The sequence below is a fragment of the Elephantulus edwardii genome, unplaced genomic scaffold, assembly GCF_000299155.1.
Source record: "Elephantulus edwardii isolate Elephantulus edwardi_28Jun2011 unplaced genomic scaffold, EleEdw1.0 scaffold00086, whole genome shotgun sequence".
In the NCBI taxonomy this organism is placed as follows: domain Eukaryota; kingdom Metazoa; phylum Chordata; class Mammalia; order Macroscelidea; family Macroscelididae; genus Elephantulus; species Elephantulus edwardii.
The window spans coordinates 6,315,460-6,329,054 of NW_006399836.1; the positions used below are offsets into that span (position 1 = coordinate 6,315,460).

The window sequence follows — 13,595 nt, forward strand, 5'->3', positions numbered from 1 at the left end:
TGGTCAGGTGAGGGCAATGGGCTTCCTCTCCAGGTCAAAGCGTCCGCCTGACCCCAGGAGCCCTCAACACTGTCCCGGCAGGCCTCTCTCGAGTTCTGCTGGGAATCCCACCACCACAGCTCTCCAGTGACACGCAAGCAGAAGCAGCATCTTCAGTAAGGAGATGTGCTCCGGGAAAGGAGCACAACGGAAGGTGTGAACAGGAAGAGAGATGGCAAACAAGACACTGAAAGAGGAGAAGGCACCAGGGCAGAGGACGGACAGAAGCAGGAGCCCAGGCAAAACGCAAAACACCAAGCGCTCTCCACCATGCTGGTCAGCGCTCCACCTTCCAACTCATTCCGAACACACAGCCTGGAGGGGTGGGCAGGAGCGGGAAGCACAGTGTTTGGTAACAAAAAGAGAATGGGCTGGGTGAAAAAGTAAGAGACCAAGAGATTGCATTCAAATCAGCAAAGACCAGCAAGACAGGAGGCACGTAGGGACCCTGTGAGGCACCAACTCTGCAGCCAGATGTTTCAGATGGAGAATCCCGGGCCTGACCACCTAACGCCGACTCTGGCCTTCACCTACCCTACGTCTGCAGCAGCACCTCCGGCTCAGACAATGAGCAATAGAGAGTGTATCCCAACTCGTCTATTTCTTCAGGGGTGAGTTCTGAAAATAAGTTCACCTTGGGGTTTAGGGCACTGGGCAGGACTCCAGCCTCTAGGTAGCTGATGAGCCCCCTCAGCGCCTGCAGGAAACGGTCGGCCAGCACGTCAGGAGACCAGTCAGTCTCCTCCTGGGCCAAGTGGAGGATGACGTTGGTGAGCTGGCTGGCAGTGAGGTGGCCCAGGGCGGGAGTGCACTTGCATATGGCCTTGAGAATTTTGAGGCACAGAGAGCGACAGCCCGAGTCGGCCTGGTCCAGGGCCCGCAGGCGTGCCGTCTCAGCAGGACGCAGGCTCAGCCGCCACAGGTTGTCATACTGGGCTAGTCGGTGTGGCCTGGCCACCAACACAGTGTCACCAAGAGTCACTGAAGGCAGGAAGTCAATGACAAGATGCTTGTCACGCTCATACTGCACCTCCAGCGTCAGGGCTTCTGGGGGAGGTGCTGGGCGGATCACATAGTCCAGGAGGGAGCCAATGGCCGGCCAGTTGATGGAGCCAGCCACCACTTTCTCAAAAGTGTCCGCCACAGTTTTGGGGGAGAGGTAACCCCCAACTACACAGCGGTCCCAGTAACTGCTACCACGAGGAAAATATTCTGGGTTTTCACGACGCACCAGGAAGAAGCCGGGGACGTTCATGATGGTGTCCTCGCCAGGGATGCAGGACCACAAGTTCTGCTCCAGCACCAGGGGCACAATGAGCTGGATGTGGTCGGCCGTCACCACCTGTCGGGCCGGAGGAGGAAAGGTTGTGAGGGGTTCCGTCCACTAAAGACCCGTGCTTCCCCAAGTATAGCTCCCACTATCCTTCACACTAGGACAGCACTGGGGAATCACGCCAGTGTGTCAACCCTCCAGAGCGAGGTCACAGGGCCTCTGGCACAGACATGCACACAGTCCTCCATGGCAGGGAGAGAGGAAACAAGGGCAGGGAATACAAGAAAGGAGACTTTGGAGAAGACGCTCACAACGTCTAACACAGTTAAGTATGGTAACCAAAACTGAGAAAGGGTTAAAGAGGCAACAACACACCCCGAGTCCGATCCCCAAAGGCTGTGTGCATGATCGGAGGACTGGGACACTCTGAGCAGCATGACTGGGGAGCACCTTGGTCAGCACCTGGCCCACCCTGGGCAAGAACGCCCTCGTTACCTGCAGGTCGTCGTAGAGGCTGCCGCTCAGGTACATGTCTCGAAGTGGCATGTCCGGCAGCTTGGCCCGCAGAAAGCCCCGGAGCTCAGCACATATGTCCACAGCGGCCTGCTTGGCCCGAGCCTGCTCTCCAGCCGGGATGGCTGCCCGGTTCCGGTAGTAAGAAAGAAGTTTCTCCTGCAGGGACATGCGGAGCCGTGACTTCTTCAAGTCTACCTGGCCCTTCCTGGCCGATGGCTTGGGCCGGGGAGGGCAGGGAGTATCTGCCAAGGCAAGAGAGAGAGGCACGTGAGCGCTTTCTATGCTTGCTCAGTCCACAGCCACCCCAGCCCAAGAAAGAAGGGTCTGGCACCAAAGGCAGGTGCTAGCGCTGCACACAGGTGCTCAAAGTACCTGTGGAACGTAGTGCTCAAAGGCCAAGACGTGCCCCAGACAGGGTGCTCCAGTGTCTCACCTGGGGCAAAGGCTGAGGAGTCAGTGGGAAGGGTCTGTAGGGACCGGCTCAAGCCTGTCTTCATGTCCTTGTTCAGCAGGCGGGGGGAGCCCATCCAGTTTGGCTCTTCCCAGCTCCGCTTCCCAGCATGGCTCAGGCGGGTGGGGCTGGTAGGGGCACTGATTGCTCGGTCATACATCTGAAACGGCAGAGGGGACACAGGACACACAACTTCCTTCCACCTTTAACATCCGCTTCCCACGTTCCTCCTCTCCCCACATAGGCAGTGCTACTCTAGCAAGTTCAACTTCTGCTTTTTAATAACTGTGATTTTTCCTACTTTACACAAGTGGGTGTTGAACTGCACTTCACAGACACAGAATTTTAAGTCCACTGGTACCATTTCCCTAAAAGTATGTGCTCACTATTTGTGTCACAATAGAGACAACATTGTGTAATGTGCACAGTATTTCAAACATTTCCCTAAGGTTGAACCTTACTACTACAGTGTTATGTACGTAAAACACTGGGAAACAAACAAACTACACGTGACTGGCTTTCCTGAACTTATTGGCTTTCCTGCAGGCAGGGTCTGGAACTGAATGCACACTATCTCTGAAGCACAACTGCGCAGTACTTTGTTCCATGGAGTAAAACTCGGGAAATACTGAATAATATCCAGGAGAAACAAACTGAGTCGTAGCATCATAACTAAGAGAGAACCATTAACATTTTTATATATTTAATCCTGAAAAAGATTTATGTAATTAGGATCATTCTCTAAATAAGACTTTTGAAACCCAGTTTTTTTCACTTAACATCATTTGATCATATCATCTTACCATTAAGAATACCTCAACATTTTTCTGACTTTTAACACTGTACCTTATGGAAGTACCATGTTCATTTGTTCAAGAATTATCACTCAATTTTTTTAATTAAATAAATAAAAAGAAATACTTACTGAATGGCTACTATATTCTAGAGCAATAATCCAAAAAGATCAAAATTGCTGTCCTCAAGTAGAGAGATAGAGACAATAAACTAGGTAAAGACAGCCACGCCTTTCTAATGGTTTGACCCGACCAGTGGTTCCCAAGAGGAAGATGAGCAATGTCCTCCCGTGTGACTGAGCCACAGCCTCAGAAACCCAACTGGAGGGTCAGCTACGAGTCGGTTCTGACTCAACAGCAATGAGCTCTCCTGACCTGTCGAATACTGCCTTCAGTAGCTGTGGTGACACAGTGAATGACAGTGGGATGCCAACTGGAAGGTCAGGAGTTCAAGTCTACCAAGGAGATCCAAAGGAGAAAAGACCGGTAGGTTCTCCCTGTAGACTCACCACCTCAGAAAGCCACAGGAGGACTGCAGTGACCTGGCATCAGTTTGACAGCAGTGGGTCTGGGTTCTTCTAGTCTATTAAGGCCTTTGTTCTGGGCCTTCCATATCTGAAGGCCTTTTGTTGGCTAAACCATAACAGAAGGTCTGTATTAATGAGAAGGAGTTGAGCATGGCCAGGAAAACTATCGCTTGGAAATTAACAGCCAACAGCATTCCCAATGGAGAGCTATATATTGAATACATTTCTCTTGCAAACAGAACCAGGTAAGGTTGTCCTGTATCACCTTCCTATTCAATAATGCACTGGAAGGCCTAGCCAGCGCTTTAGGAAAGAAAAAAGGAAATAAAAATCATCCAAATTGAAAAAGAAGAAGAACTATATTTGCAGATGATTTTTTAAAATGAAAAGTCCTAAAGGTTCAGCAAGAAAATTACTGGATCTAATGGATCAACTCAGCAGAGGGGCAGAGTATAAAATTAGTGAGATACCTCTACAGTAACAAAGAGAATTCTGACAAGGAAATAAGAGAAACGATGCCATTTACAATAGCCATCCAGAAGATGAGATTATTTAGGAATAAAATCAAACCAGAGATACAATAGACATACAAAGAAAACTGAGAGATCAACATGAATGGGGAAAAAAATCATGCTCATAAATTAAAGACTTGGCATTGTGAAAATTGTCAAATTATCAAAAGCAATACAATGCAATTCCAATCCAGATGGAAAACATAATCATCAACTTCATATAAAAGAGAGAGAAACCCAGGTAGGCAAAGTGATACTGAAGAAGAAAAATAAACTTGGAGGCCTTACGTTTTCTGATAACTTTTTACACGTAAAGTGAATGAGTTCAGAAATCTAAAAGAGGAAAAAAACCTACTGCACAGTCATGGCCCTCAAAACCACTCAGGTCTGATCCAGTAATTGATACATACACCAGTGGAATAGAAATGAGAACCTAGAAAGAAATCCAGCTGCCTATGGAAAACTTGTCTTTGACCATTTAAATTAAATCCATTTAAACTGGGGAAAGGAAGCCTCTTTAACATATGGTGATGACAAAACTGGTATCTGTTTGCAGAAAATTGAAACAAGATCCATACTTCACACCATATACAAAAATTAATTCAAGATGGACAAAGATATAGGCATAAAACCTAAAACTAAAAAAAGATCATCAAAGAAAATATTAGGACAAACTTGGAATCTCAATCTATGGCAATAATGCATAATCAACAAGATAAGCTTGGTGATTTAGACCTCCTAAAGATTAAATCCTTACATGCATTAAAAGATTTCTCTAAAAGAGTAAAAACAGAACCTATAGACTGGGGGAAAAATATTTGGCAATGACACAACTCTGAAAGGGATTCATCTCTAAAATTTATAGAAAACTCCAATACCTCAACAAGGACAGGACAATCAACGAACAAAATGGCAGAGGACCCTGACACTTCACCAAAGTGGACATTCGGATAAACAACAAATGAAGAAATGCTCAAGATCACTAGCTATTGCTGTTGTTATGTGCCAGAGTCACCTGCTACCCATAGCAACCCTTTGTACAGTAACTCTAAACACTGCCTGGTCCTGAGCCAGTCTCACCGACTCCAATACACCAGCCCTCATTGCCCCAGTTACTGTATCAATCCATCTCATCCATGGTCTTCCTCTCCAGCATCGTCCCACTGTCCTTCCAGCCATAATGTCCTCCTCCAAGGACCAGTCTCTCCTGGCCACGTGCCCAAGGTATGTGAGACAGAGCTTCAAATTCCTAGCCTCCAAGGAGAAACTTGGTTTCACCCTCTCCAAGTCAGACCTATTGTTTTCTAAGCACAACTCGAAGGCATCAATTCTTCTTCTGTCATCCTTAGTCAAGTGTCCAGCTCTCTGATGCATAGCAAGTAACTGCGAAGACCGTGGCCTGGATTAGGCGCACCTTAGTCTCTAAACTGACATAGCTGCTTTTCAGTACTCTTGAGAGGTTCTTGACTGTGGAGTAGAGAAAGCAGTAATGGTTAACAACCTCAATCTCTTGTCCTAGTACTGCCAATTGGCCCAGTCATGAGAATCTTTGTCTTCTTGATGGTGAGCTTCAATCCATATTGAAGACTACAGTCCTTGATCTTCTACAGCAAACGCTTCGGGTCCTCCTCAGTTTCAGCAAGCAGGGTTGTGTCATCTTCCTGACGTAGGTTGTTGATGAGTCTTCCTCCAATCCTGATGCCGCATTCTTCCTCATACAGCCCTGCCTCCCAAATGATCTGTTCTGCATACAGATTGAAAAGGCATGGAAACAGGATGCATCCCTGACAGACTCCTTTCCTGATTATGAACCATGCATTGTTTCCCTGCTCTGTTCTGAGGACTGCTTCTTAGTCCAAGTACACGTTTTGCATAAGCAAAATCAAGTGTTTTAGGATTCCCATTTTCCTCAATGTCAGCCATAATTTGTTGTGATCCATAATGTCAAATGTGTTTGCACAGTAAATAAAACACGTACAGACATTTCTCTAGTACTCTTTCCTTTCTGCCAAGATCCATCTAACATTGGCAATATTGTCTTTAGTGCCACAACCTCTTCTAAATCCAACTTGTATTTCTGGTAGTTTTCTGTCAATGTACTATTTCAGTCATTTCTAGATAATGTTCAGCAGGATTGTTCTAATGTGTGATATCAGTGATATTGTTCAATAATTTCCACACTCTTGTCAGGTCATTTTTTTTGGAATGGGAATAAACATGGATCTTTTCCAGTCAGCTGGCCAAGGAGTTGCTATTACAAAGATGTAAATCAAAATTCCAGTGAGATAACATCTCAAACCAGCAGCAACAGAAAGGTCAACAAGACAACAAATGCTGGTGAGGGTACGGAGAGAATGGAACTTGTATTACACTGCCAGCTGTTAGAGAGAATGGAACTTGTATTACACTGCCAGCAGTTAAGTGCCACTGAGTCCCGTATGACTCACAGCGACCCTATGAACCAAAGATCTGAGCCTTGTTCTATCCTATACCATCCCCACACTTTCTGACACACAAGAGCCCATTGCAGCAGTCACCACGTCAATCCACCTAGTTGAGGGTCTTCCTCTCCTTCACTGATCCGCCACCGTTCCCAGCATCATGTCCTTCTCCAAGGGATAGTCTCTCCTAGCAACATGCCCAAAGTATGTGAGGCAAAGTCACATCACTCTTGCCTCCAAAGAGCACTCCAGCTGCACCCTCTCCAAAACATATCTGTTTCTTCTCTTGGCAGTCCATGGGATGTTCAGTGCTCTTCTCCAATACCACAGCTCAAAGGCATCAATTCTTTTTCTGTCATCCTTATTCACTGTCCAATTCTCAGATGCATAGCAAGAGATCAGAAGGACCATGGCCTAAATCAGATGCACCTTAGTCCTCAAACTGGCATCACTACTCCTCAATAATTTGGAGAGGTCCCTAACTGCAGATTTTTCCAGTGCAATACATCTCCTGATCTCCTGACAGCTGGTACCACGGGTGTTAACTGTGGAAGCAAGTAAGAGGAAGCTGTTGGCAGCTACTCTCCATCCATCATGACGCTACCAAAGATCCAGTGATAAGAATCTTTGTTTGCCTGACACTGAAATGCAATCCACTCACAAATGGATTGGTGGTGGAAAATGGAAATGTGATTTGGTGCAACCACTGTGGAAAGCAGTTTAGCATTTCTTTAGAAAGCTGGGAATAGAAATACTACTTGATCCAGCAATCCCATTACCAGGTATACATTCCAAAGAAATAAGAATGGACACACAAAGTAACATACACATCCAGGTTTACGGCAATATTTCAATAACAAAGAGCTGGAAACAGCCCAAGTGGTCTATCAACAGATGAATGGCTAAAAAACTGTGGTTCATTCACACAAGAATTATGAGTTTCTTAAAAAAAAAAAAAGATAAAAAATTTGTGAAATAATGGTACAGCATGGATAAGTCTAGAACAGATTATGACAAAAAAGTCACAAAAACCCCAATTATGGTATAAGGACACTATTATAATAAGCTAAAGAAAGGTTCAGACAAAGAAGCAATCTGAGAAAGGTAACAGGGATGGAAAGGAAGAGGGCAGTGGAAGTTAATAAACAGGTAAGGTAAAGGAAAGATAATACACAAAATATGGTTAATTAGACACTGTAATTAATTAATCAATAGGAATTTTTTTAATGCTATACTCATGTCTGGGTCTCTGGAGGCTAAGGTGCATCCGATACAGGCTATGATCTTTGCAATCACTTGTTATGCATCAGAGAGTTGGACAATGACTAGGGAGGATAGAAGGAAAATTGACGCCTTTGAGCTGTGGTGCTGGTGAAGAGTATAGAATGTACCCTGGACTGCCAAGAAAACAAACAGATTCATCCTAGAGAGGGTTAAACCAGGCTACTCCTTGGAGGCAAGGATTCTGGGGCTTCATCTGACATACTTTGGACATGTTGTGAGGAGAGACCGGTCCTTGGAGAGGAACATTATGCTTGGGAGGGTGGAGGGACAGCACAGGAGAGGAAGACCCTCTATGAGGTGGATTGATTCAGTGACTGGGGTATTGGCACAGGACAGAACAGGGTTTAGGACTATTATACATAGGGTCGCTATGAGTCCCAAGCGACTCGATGGCACATAATAACAACAACTCATGTCTGTGAGTGTATGAAAAACCAAACTGTGATTTATAAATGTTCATTCAAATAACAATTAATTTAAAAAACCTACTTTGGCTGGTATTACTTGGCTTCAGAGGAGACGAGGGGTTTGACCCAATGACTCTGATTAGGTAATGGCATCCTAAAGGCTCTGGACAGGGAAGCCCCAAGCCTTCCTGGCTGGTAAAAGACACAGAGGCTCAAGGGGGGGCATCCCCTGGGGCATGAAGTTTCTAGATGTTAAGCCTCCCCGTAGGTCTCTCTACATTCTTTCTTCCTCTAACAAAACTGCACATGAAGTACAGTACCTTGGGTGAGGTGTCCCAGTGAATTACTGAACCCAAAGGAGTAGTGTGAGTGGCCTACAGAGCGTCCTGGGTGAAGTGAAGCCTAGAAGTGAGGATGTCATGTGGCCTCCGGAGCCACGTCCTCTAAGTGTGAGGTCTGACTGAACTCTGGGTGCCAGGGGCAGAAAGCTGCATGGGCACTGCTGGTGTCAGAGGTGACAGGCAGGACACTTTGGTTACTTGCCATGTTTCACTCACTAGGATAGCTGCCTTCTATTTGTATCTCCGGCAATTTCTCCAGCGCAGAGTTCTAGTAGCAGAATTCATAAGCTCTCATCTAGCGATACCACATAACCAGGCTCCCCTTCCCAGAGGCTGCCTCACTGCCCTGCCCATCCTGGTCCTGATGTGAGTGCACTTACCCGCTTAACTGCCAGCGTGGCAATACCCAGCATGGCCGCTCCCCCCACCCCCAGCACCAGCCGGGCATTGGAGAGGACAAAATCGATGGCGGTGCCGATGCCATTGTCATCTTTCTTGCCTTTGCGCTCACCAGCGCCTGCCATCGCTCACCTGAGGATGAGAGCAGAGCACAGTTACCACCATTGGTGACACTCACTCAAACCCACCCTCTCCCCCTCCCAGCAGGCCGGCCTCCACTAAGTTCAGCCTCCAGCAGTGCATGCTCTAGGGTCTAAGTCTTGCAGGAGATACCACATCCCATGCAGAGCTAGACGAAAGGGACAGCTGATGATGCTCATTGTGGGAAAACCTCTCTACTGCCTACTGTTAATCTACAGTATTAACTTTACTGTCTGAAGGAGCCTCAGTGGTACTGTGCTTAAACTCCTGGCTGCTAACTGAAAGGCTAGCATTCGAACCCACTAGCAAATAGACTGGTGAGCTGCTCCTATAAAGATTACAGCCCAGAAAATGGTATGGGGCAGGTCCCCTGTGACGTTACAATTATACAGCAAGTCAGACTCAACCACAGCATGGACAATTCTTTCACGTATTCATGACGTGGCCAGCCACTCAGTATAGCCCTCTCCATGCAGTGATTTCCTACAGACTGCATTTTTAACCCTTTGGTTAGAGCTGAGGCACCTCCTGTGACTCAACAAATCCCACCAGAGAACAGCGGATCACTCCCAGACTACGGGATGCCCAACTCCTATGAGGCTTTTTACTGTTAGGTGCTGTTAAGTCCACTACAACTCACAGCAATCCTGTGAACAGACTGAAACCCTGCCCTATTCTGACCATCCTCACAGTCTCCGTCATGGTCAAGCCCAATGCTGTAGTTACAGTGTCAATCTTTCTTATGGAGTGTCTTCCTTGCTTTGACTGATCCACTACTTTTTCCAGCATATTTTTCCAAGTACGGGCATTTCCTGACAATACACCCAAAGCATGAGAGATGAAGTTTCACCATCCTTGTCTCCAAGGAGCATCCCGGTAATACTTCCTTCAAGACAGATTCGTTCTTCCAGCAGTTCATATTCTTTTGGCAGTCCACTTTATCATGCTGTTGAGTAAATTCTGATTCATGTGACCCCTCATGACCCCACAGTCAAAGTGGGACCGTGCTCCACAGGGTTCCCAGGGGCTGATTTTCTGGAAGACTATCACCTCAAAACTCACGGTCATGGAGTCAACTCCAACTCCTATCAACCCAGTGATATTGTTAAGTGCTGTCGAGTTGCCTGAGACTCATAGTGACCCTACGTACAACAGCTGTGAACCCTGCTCTATACTGAGCCAATCTCATCATCTCCAACACACCTACACCCATTACCCCAGTCTTTGAGTCAATATAACATCTCATCAAGGGTCTTCCTCCCTTGCGTTGTCCCTCTACCCTCCCAAGCATGATGTGCCTCTCCAAGGTCTGGTCCCTCTTTGGAACATGCGCAAAGTATGTCAGATAGAGCTTCAGAATCCTTGCCTCCAAGGAGCAGCCTGGTTTCACCCTCTCCAGGACGAACCTCTTTGCTCTAGCAGTCCATGATACATTCAAAACTCAAAGACATCAATTATCTTTCTATCATCTCTAGTCATTGTCCAGCCTTTTGATGCACAGCAAGTACTTAGGAAGACCATGGCCTGGATCAGGCACACCTTAGTCTCCAGACTGGCATCATTGGTCTTTTGCCCCATAGGGTTTCCAAGGCTTAATCTTTACTGAAGCTGACTCCCATATCTTTCTCCCATGGAGCACTTGGTGAGTTCAAACTGCTAACCTTCCAGTTAGCAACTGAGCATCCAAGCACTACAACAGCAGGGCTCCTGGCACCACTTGTTGCTATGTCCCATCAGGTCGACTATGACTCACAGTCTAGGAAATCACAACATCAAGATTAACCTTAAACCAATCAAATTGACCCTAGTTCTATCTCTCTACTAAAAAGAGCATGCATAATCCCTCCAAACACCACAGACCAGACAGACATCTGCACAGGGAGACACAATTACCAGGCCATAAGTGAGGAAGGTCCAAAAAAGGAAACAACCCTCCTTGGATGAGCCCACTTGGCAAAGACTTTGTTTCCTGGAGCAAACGTGTAGCAGGACTACATAAAGCTCAGGAGAGGCTGGCACTGAGAGCCTGTGAATAGGCACAAAGGACACTGGTGGACTGGGCTGTTAACTGGAAAACAAATGAACAAAAAGCCATGTAAATACACTCAGAAGATTAAGAATATGGTCACCAGAAAGGAGCTCTCAGCCACTAGAGAAGCTGGCCTCTTCACCAGTGCAGACACAAGCAGTCTAGTGATCACTAGAGGTTAGCACACATTTGTTCCCCAGCAACAATGGAGTCACCCCAACCGAAGGGTCCTATCCCCAAAGAGGCCACTTCCCATGGAATCAGAACCTCGGACTGACCCAGAAAAAGGCAGGCAATGTGGTTCAGAGCTGAATACTGTTTCCCATTGTTGTTGGGATCCTACCTCCCGTGCCCTTGCACAGCAATTACATTAGAGAAAAACATTTTAAGCCAGTCAACACCCCAGTATCCCCAGGATGGGAGGATGTTACGAGCACCACTGAGAACATCTTTCAGTGGAAACCAGCAGCCCTCCTAATACAGGCTGCCCACCCACTTAAGAGAGATTCTGCTCAGACTTCATCAGAAGTGGGTTCTCACTAAGTCAAATGCCTCATTTTCTTCTCAGTATTTATTATCAATGCCTTATAGTATTAGTAGCACCATAAATGCATTATTTGTCTTTAGAGGTTGGAAACATTACATATAAACTTACAGATCTAAGTGGGAGGCTGTCGGTGCCAGTCTCCTCTGCATTTACAGGTGGCATCAGGTGAGACTCTTGGCACCACAGTGCTGCGGCAGTCTCCTCCCAAGTGATTCAGAGCCTTGGAAATCCAATGGAGGGTCAGGTATGAGTTGTCTTGGACTCAGTATTAATGAGTGGTTTTGTTTTTAGTCTATAGTCCCTAGAATAATATGGACACATTTTGCACAAGTTCTCAAACAAACAAACAAAAAAACCCAGTAGAGGATTAGGGTGGAGGAGGTTGCTGTGTGACTGCGTGTACTGTGTTATAACTGGGATTGCTAATTTGACATCACTTGTCTTCTATTTACACCCTTACACACAAAAAAGTTAAAACACCCGGCGAATTCTGGTGGCCTAGTGGCAAGAAGCTGCACTGCAATCCCAGAGGTGCACGGTTCAAATCCACCAGATGCTCTGCTGGAGAGGGAGGAACAATCTCCTCCTGTACCAGTCAGATCTGATTTGATGGTATACACACACAAAAATAATAAAATTTAAAAAATAAATAAATAAATGAAAAGTTAAAACATCCCTGATTCCTTTCATTCTAGCAATTGAGTTAGCTGGGTAAGAATCACTGTCAGAGTGTTTCTCCCTAATGAAGAGTTCACAACCCTGGTGGCATCTTTCTTCCACCTCTGACCTCGACAGAAGCTGCAAGTATAGGAACGTGGAGACTATGCGGCTAAACTCCTCCTTCAGCTGTGCTGAGCGTGCAAGGCCCAGGAGAGGAGCTCCCCTCTGCATTTAGAGGTGGTGAAAGGTGAGACTCCTGGGACCACTCCTGCATTGGCCACTGACACAGACGGACAAGTCGCACTAAGCAAAGAAATCCTATCAAGAAAAAGCAGGACTCTGCACATTTCTCACCACATAACAATGACTTCTGTTTTATTTTAGAATCTTTACTGATGAGGATTACAAAAAAGCAGCAACCTCCCCTCTGCATAGACCTTAAAATGAACTGCACAGGAACTGGTCGGCAGGAAAGGAGACTAAATTGTGCAACATGGCAGGAAAGACCATGTGTTTGGGAATCAGAAACCCGGAGACTAAATGCTTGCCTTTGAGCTCGGGTAACCTCAAACGAATCACTTAACCTCTTAATTCTGGAAAGAGAAAGATCCTTGCATGGTTCACAATACAAGGCTGTAAGGAAATACCATTTAATAAGATAAGATAATGTATGTTAACACATCATCCTAAACTCAAAAAGTGCTACACAGATGTGGGCTATCAGTAGGTCTCTTAAAACTTCTATGCACAGGTCAAACGGTCAGCTCCAGGAGGCAGCTGGCACTCCAGACTGTACCATGTTCATTTCACTCTTTGTGACTGAGCTAAGAATGGCTTCTGCACTCATGCTCCTGCCATCTGGGCAAGAGATCAAAACTACAAGCCGAGAGTTGAGCTCTCCCCACTCCAGTGCCAGTTCCTGAAGAAAGACACTGTACTTGACAAAATGACATAAAAAAAAAAGAGAAAGACCCTCAACACAATGACTGTAACAATGAGTTCAAGTACAACAGCAACTGAGAGGATGGCACAAGACCAGATTAAAGTCACAGTGAGTAAGAACTAACATGGTGGCCCTAAAAGACAACTCTAGTCCATCAGATGTCCTAGAGCTGATGGCCGGAAGAGGAGAGCACCCCACAGAGACGAGTCCCGATTCCGCTTATGCACTGCCCAGAGAAACAGTGATCCGGAGGCAGGGCAGGGGATGGAGGATCTGAGTTCCATGAACTTT

The 13,595-nt window shown here is 46.3% G+C and overlaps 1 protein-coding gene across 1 annotated transcript; it reads right to left on the reverse strand.

Moving 5' to 3' along the window:
- Positions 1–574: 574 nt before the first annotated feature.
- MIEF1 (mitochondrial elongation factor 1) lies at positions 575–9,109 on the reverse strand. The gene is made up of 4 exons (XM_006890108.1): positions 8,966–9,109; positions 2,262–2,439; positions 1,808–2,070; positions 575–1,381 (listed from the first exon to the last, which is right to left on the reverse strand). Exons 1-4 carry the CDS (start codon positions 9,107–9,109, stop codon positions 575–577), a joined length of 1,392 nt encoding a protein of 463 aa, XP_006890170.1.
- Positions 9,110–13,595: the final 4,486 nt, after the last annotated feature.

Excerpts from the sequence above, each read along its gene's own strand:
- MIEF1 (XM_006890108.1), bottom strand. The coding sequence starts at position 9,109 with ATGGCAGGCGCTGGTGAGCGCAAAGGCAAGAAAGATGACAATGGCATC. Across the intron at positions 2,440-8,965 it reads CCACGCTGGCAGTTAAGCGG|ATGTATGACCGAGCAATCAG; the intron begins GTAAGTGCACTC and ends CTGCCGTTTCAG. Across the intron at positions 1,382-1,807 it reads GCCTCTACGACGACCTGCAG|GTGGTGACGGCCGACCACAT; the intron begins GTAACGAGGGCG and ends CCGGCCCGACAG.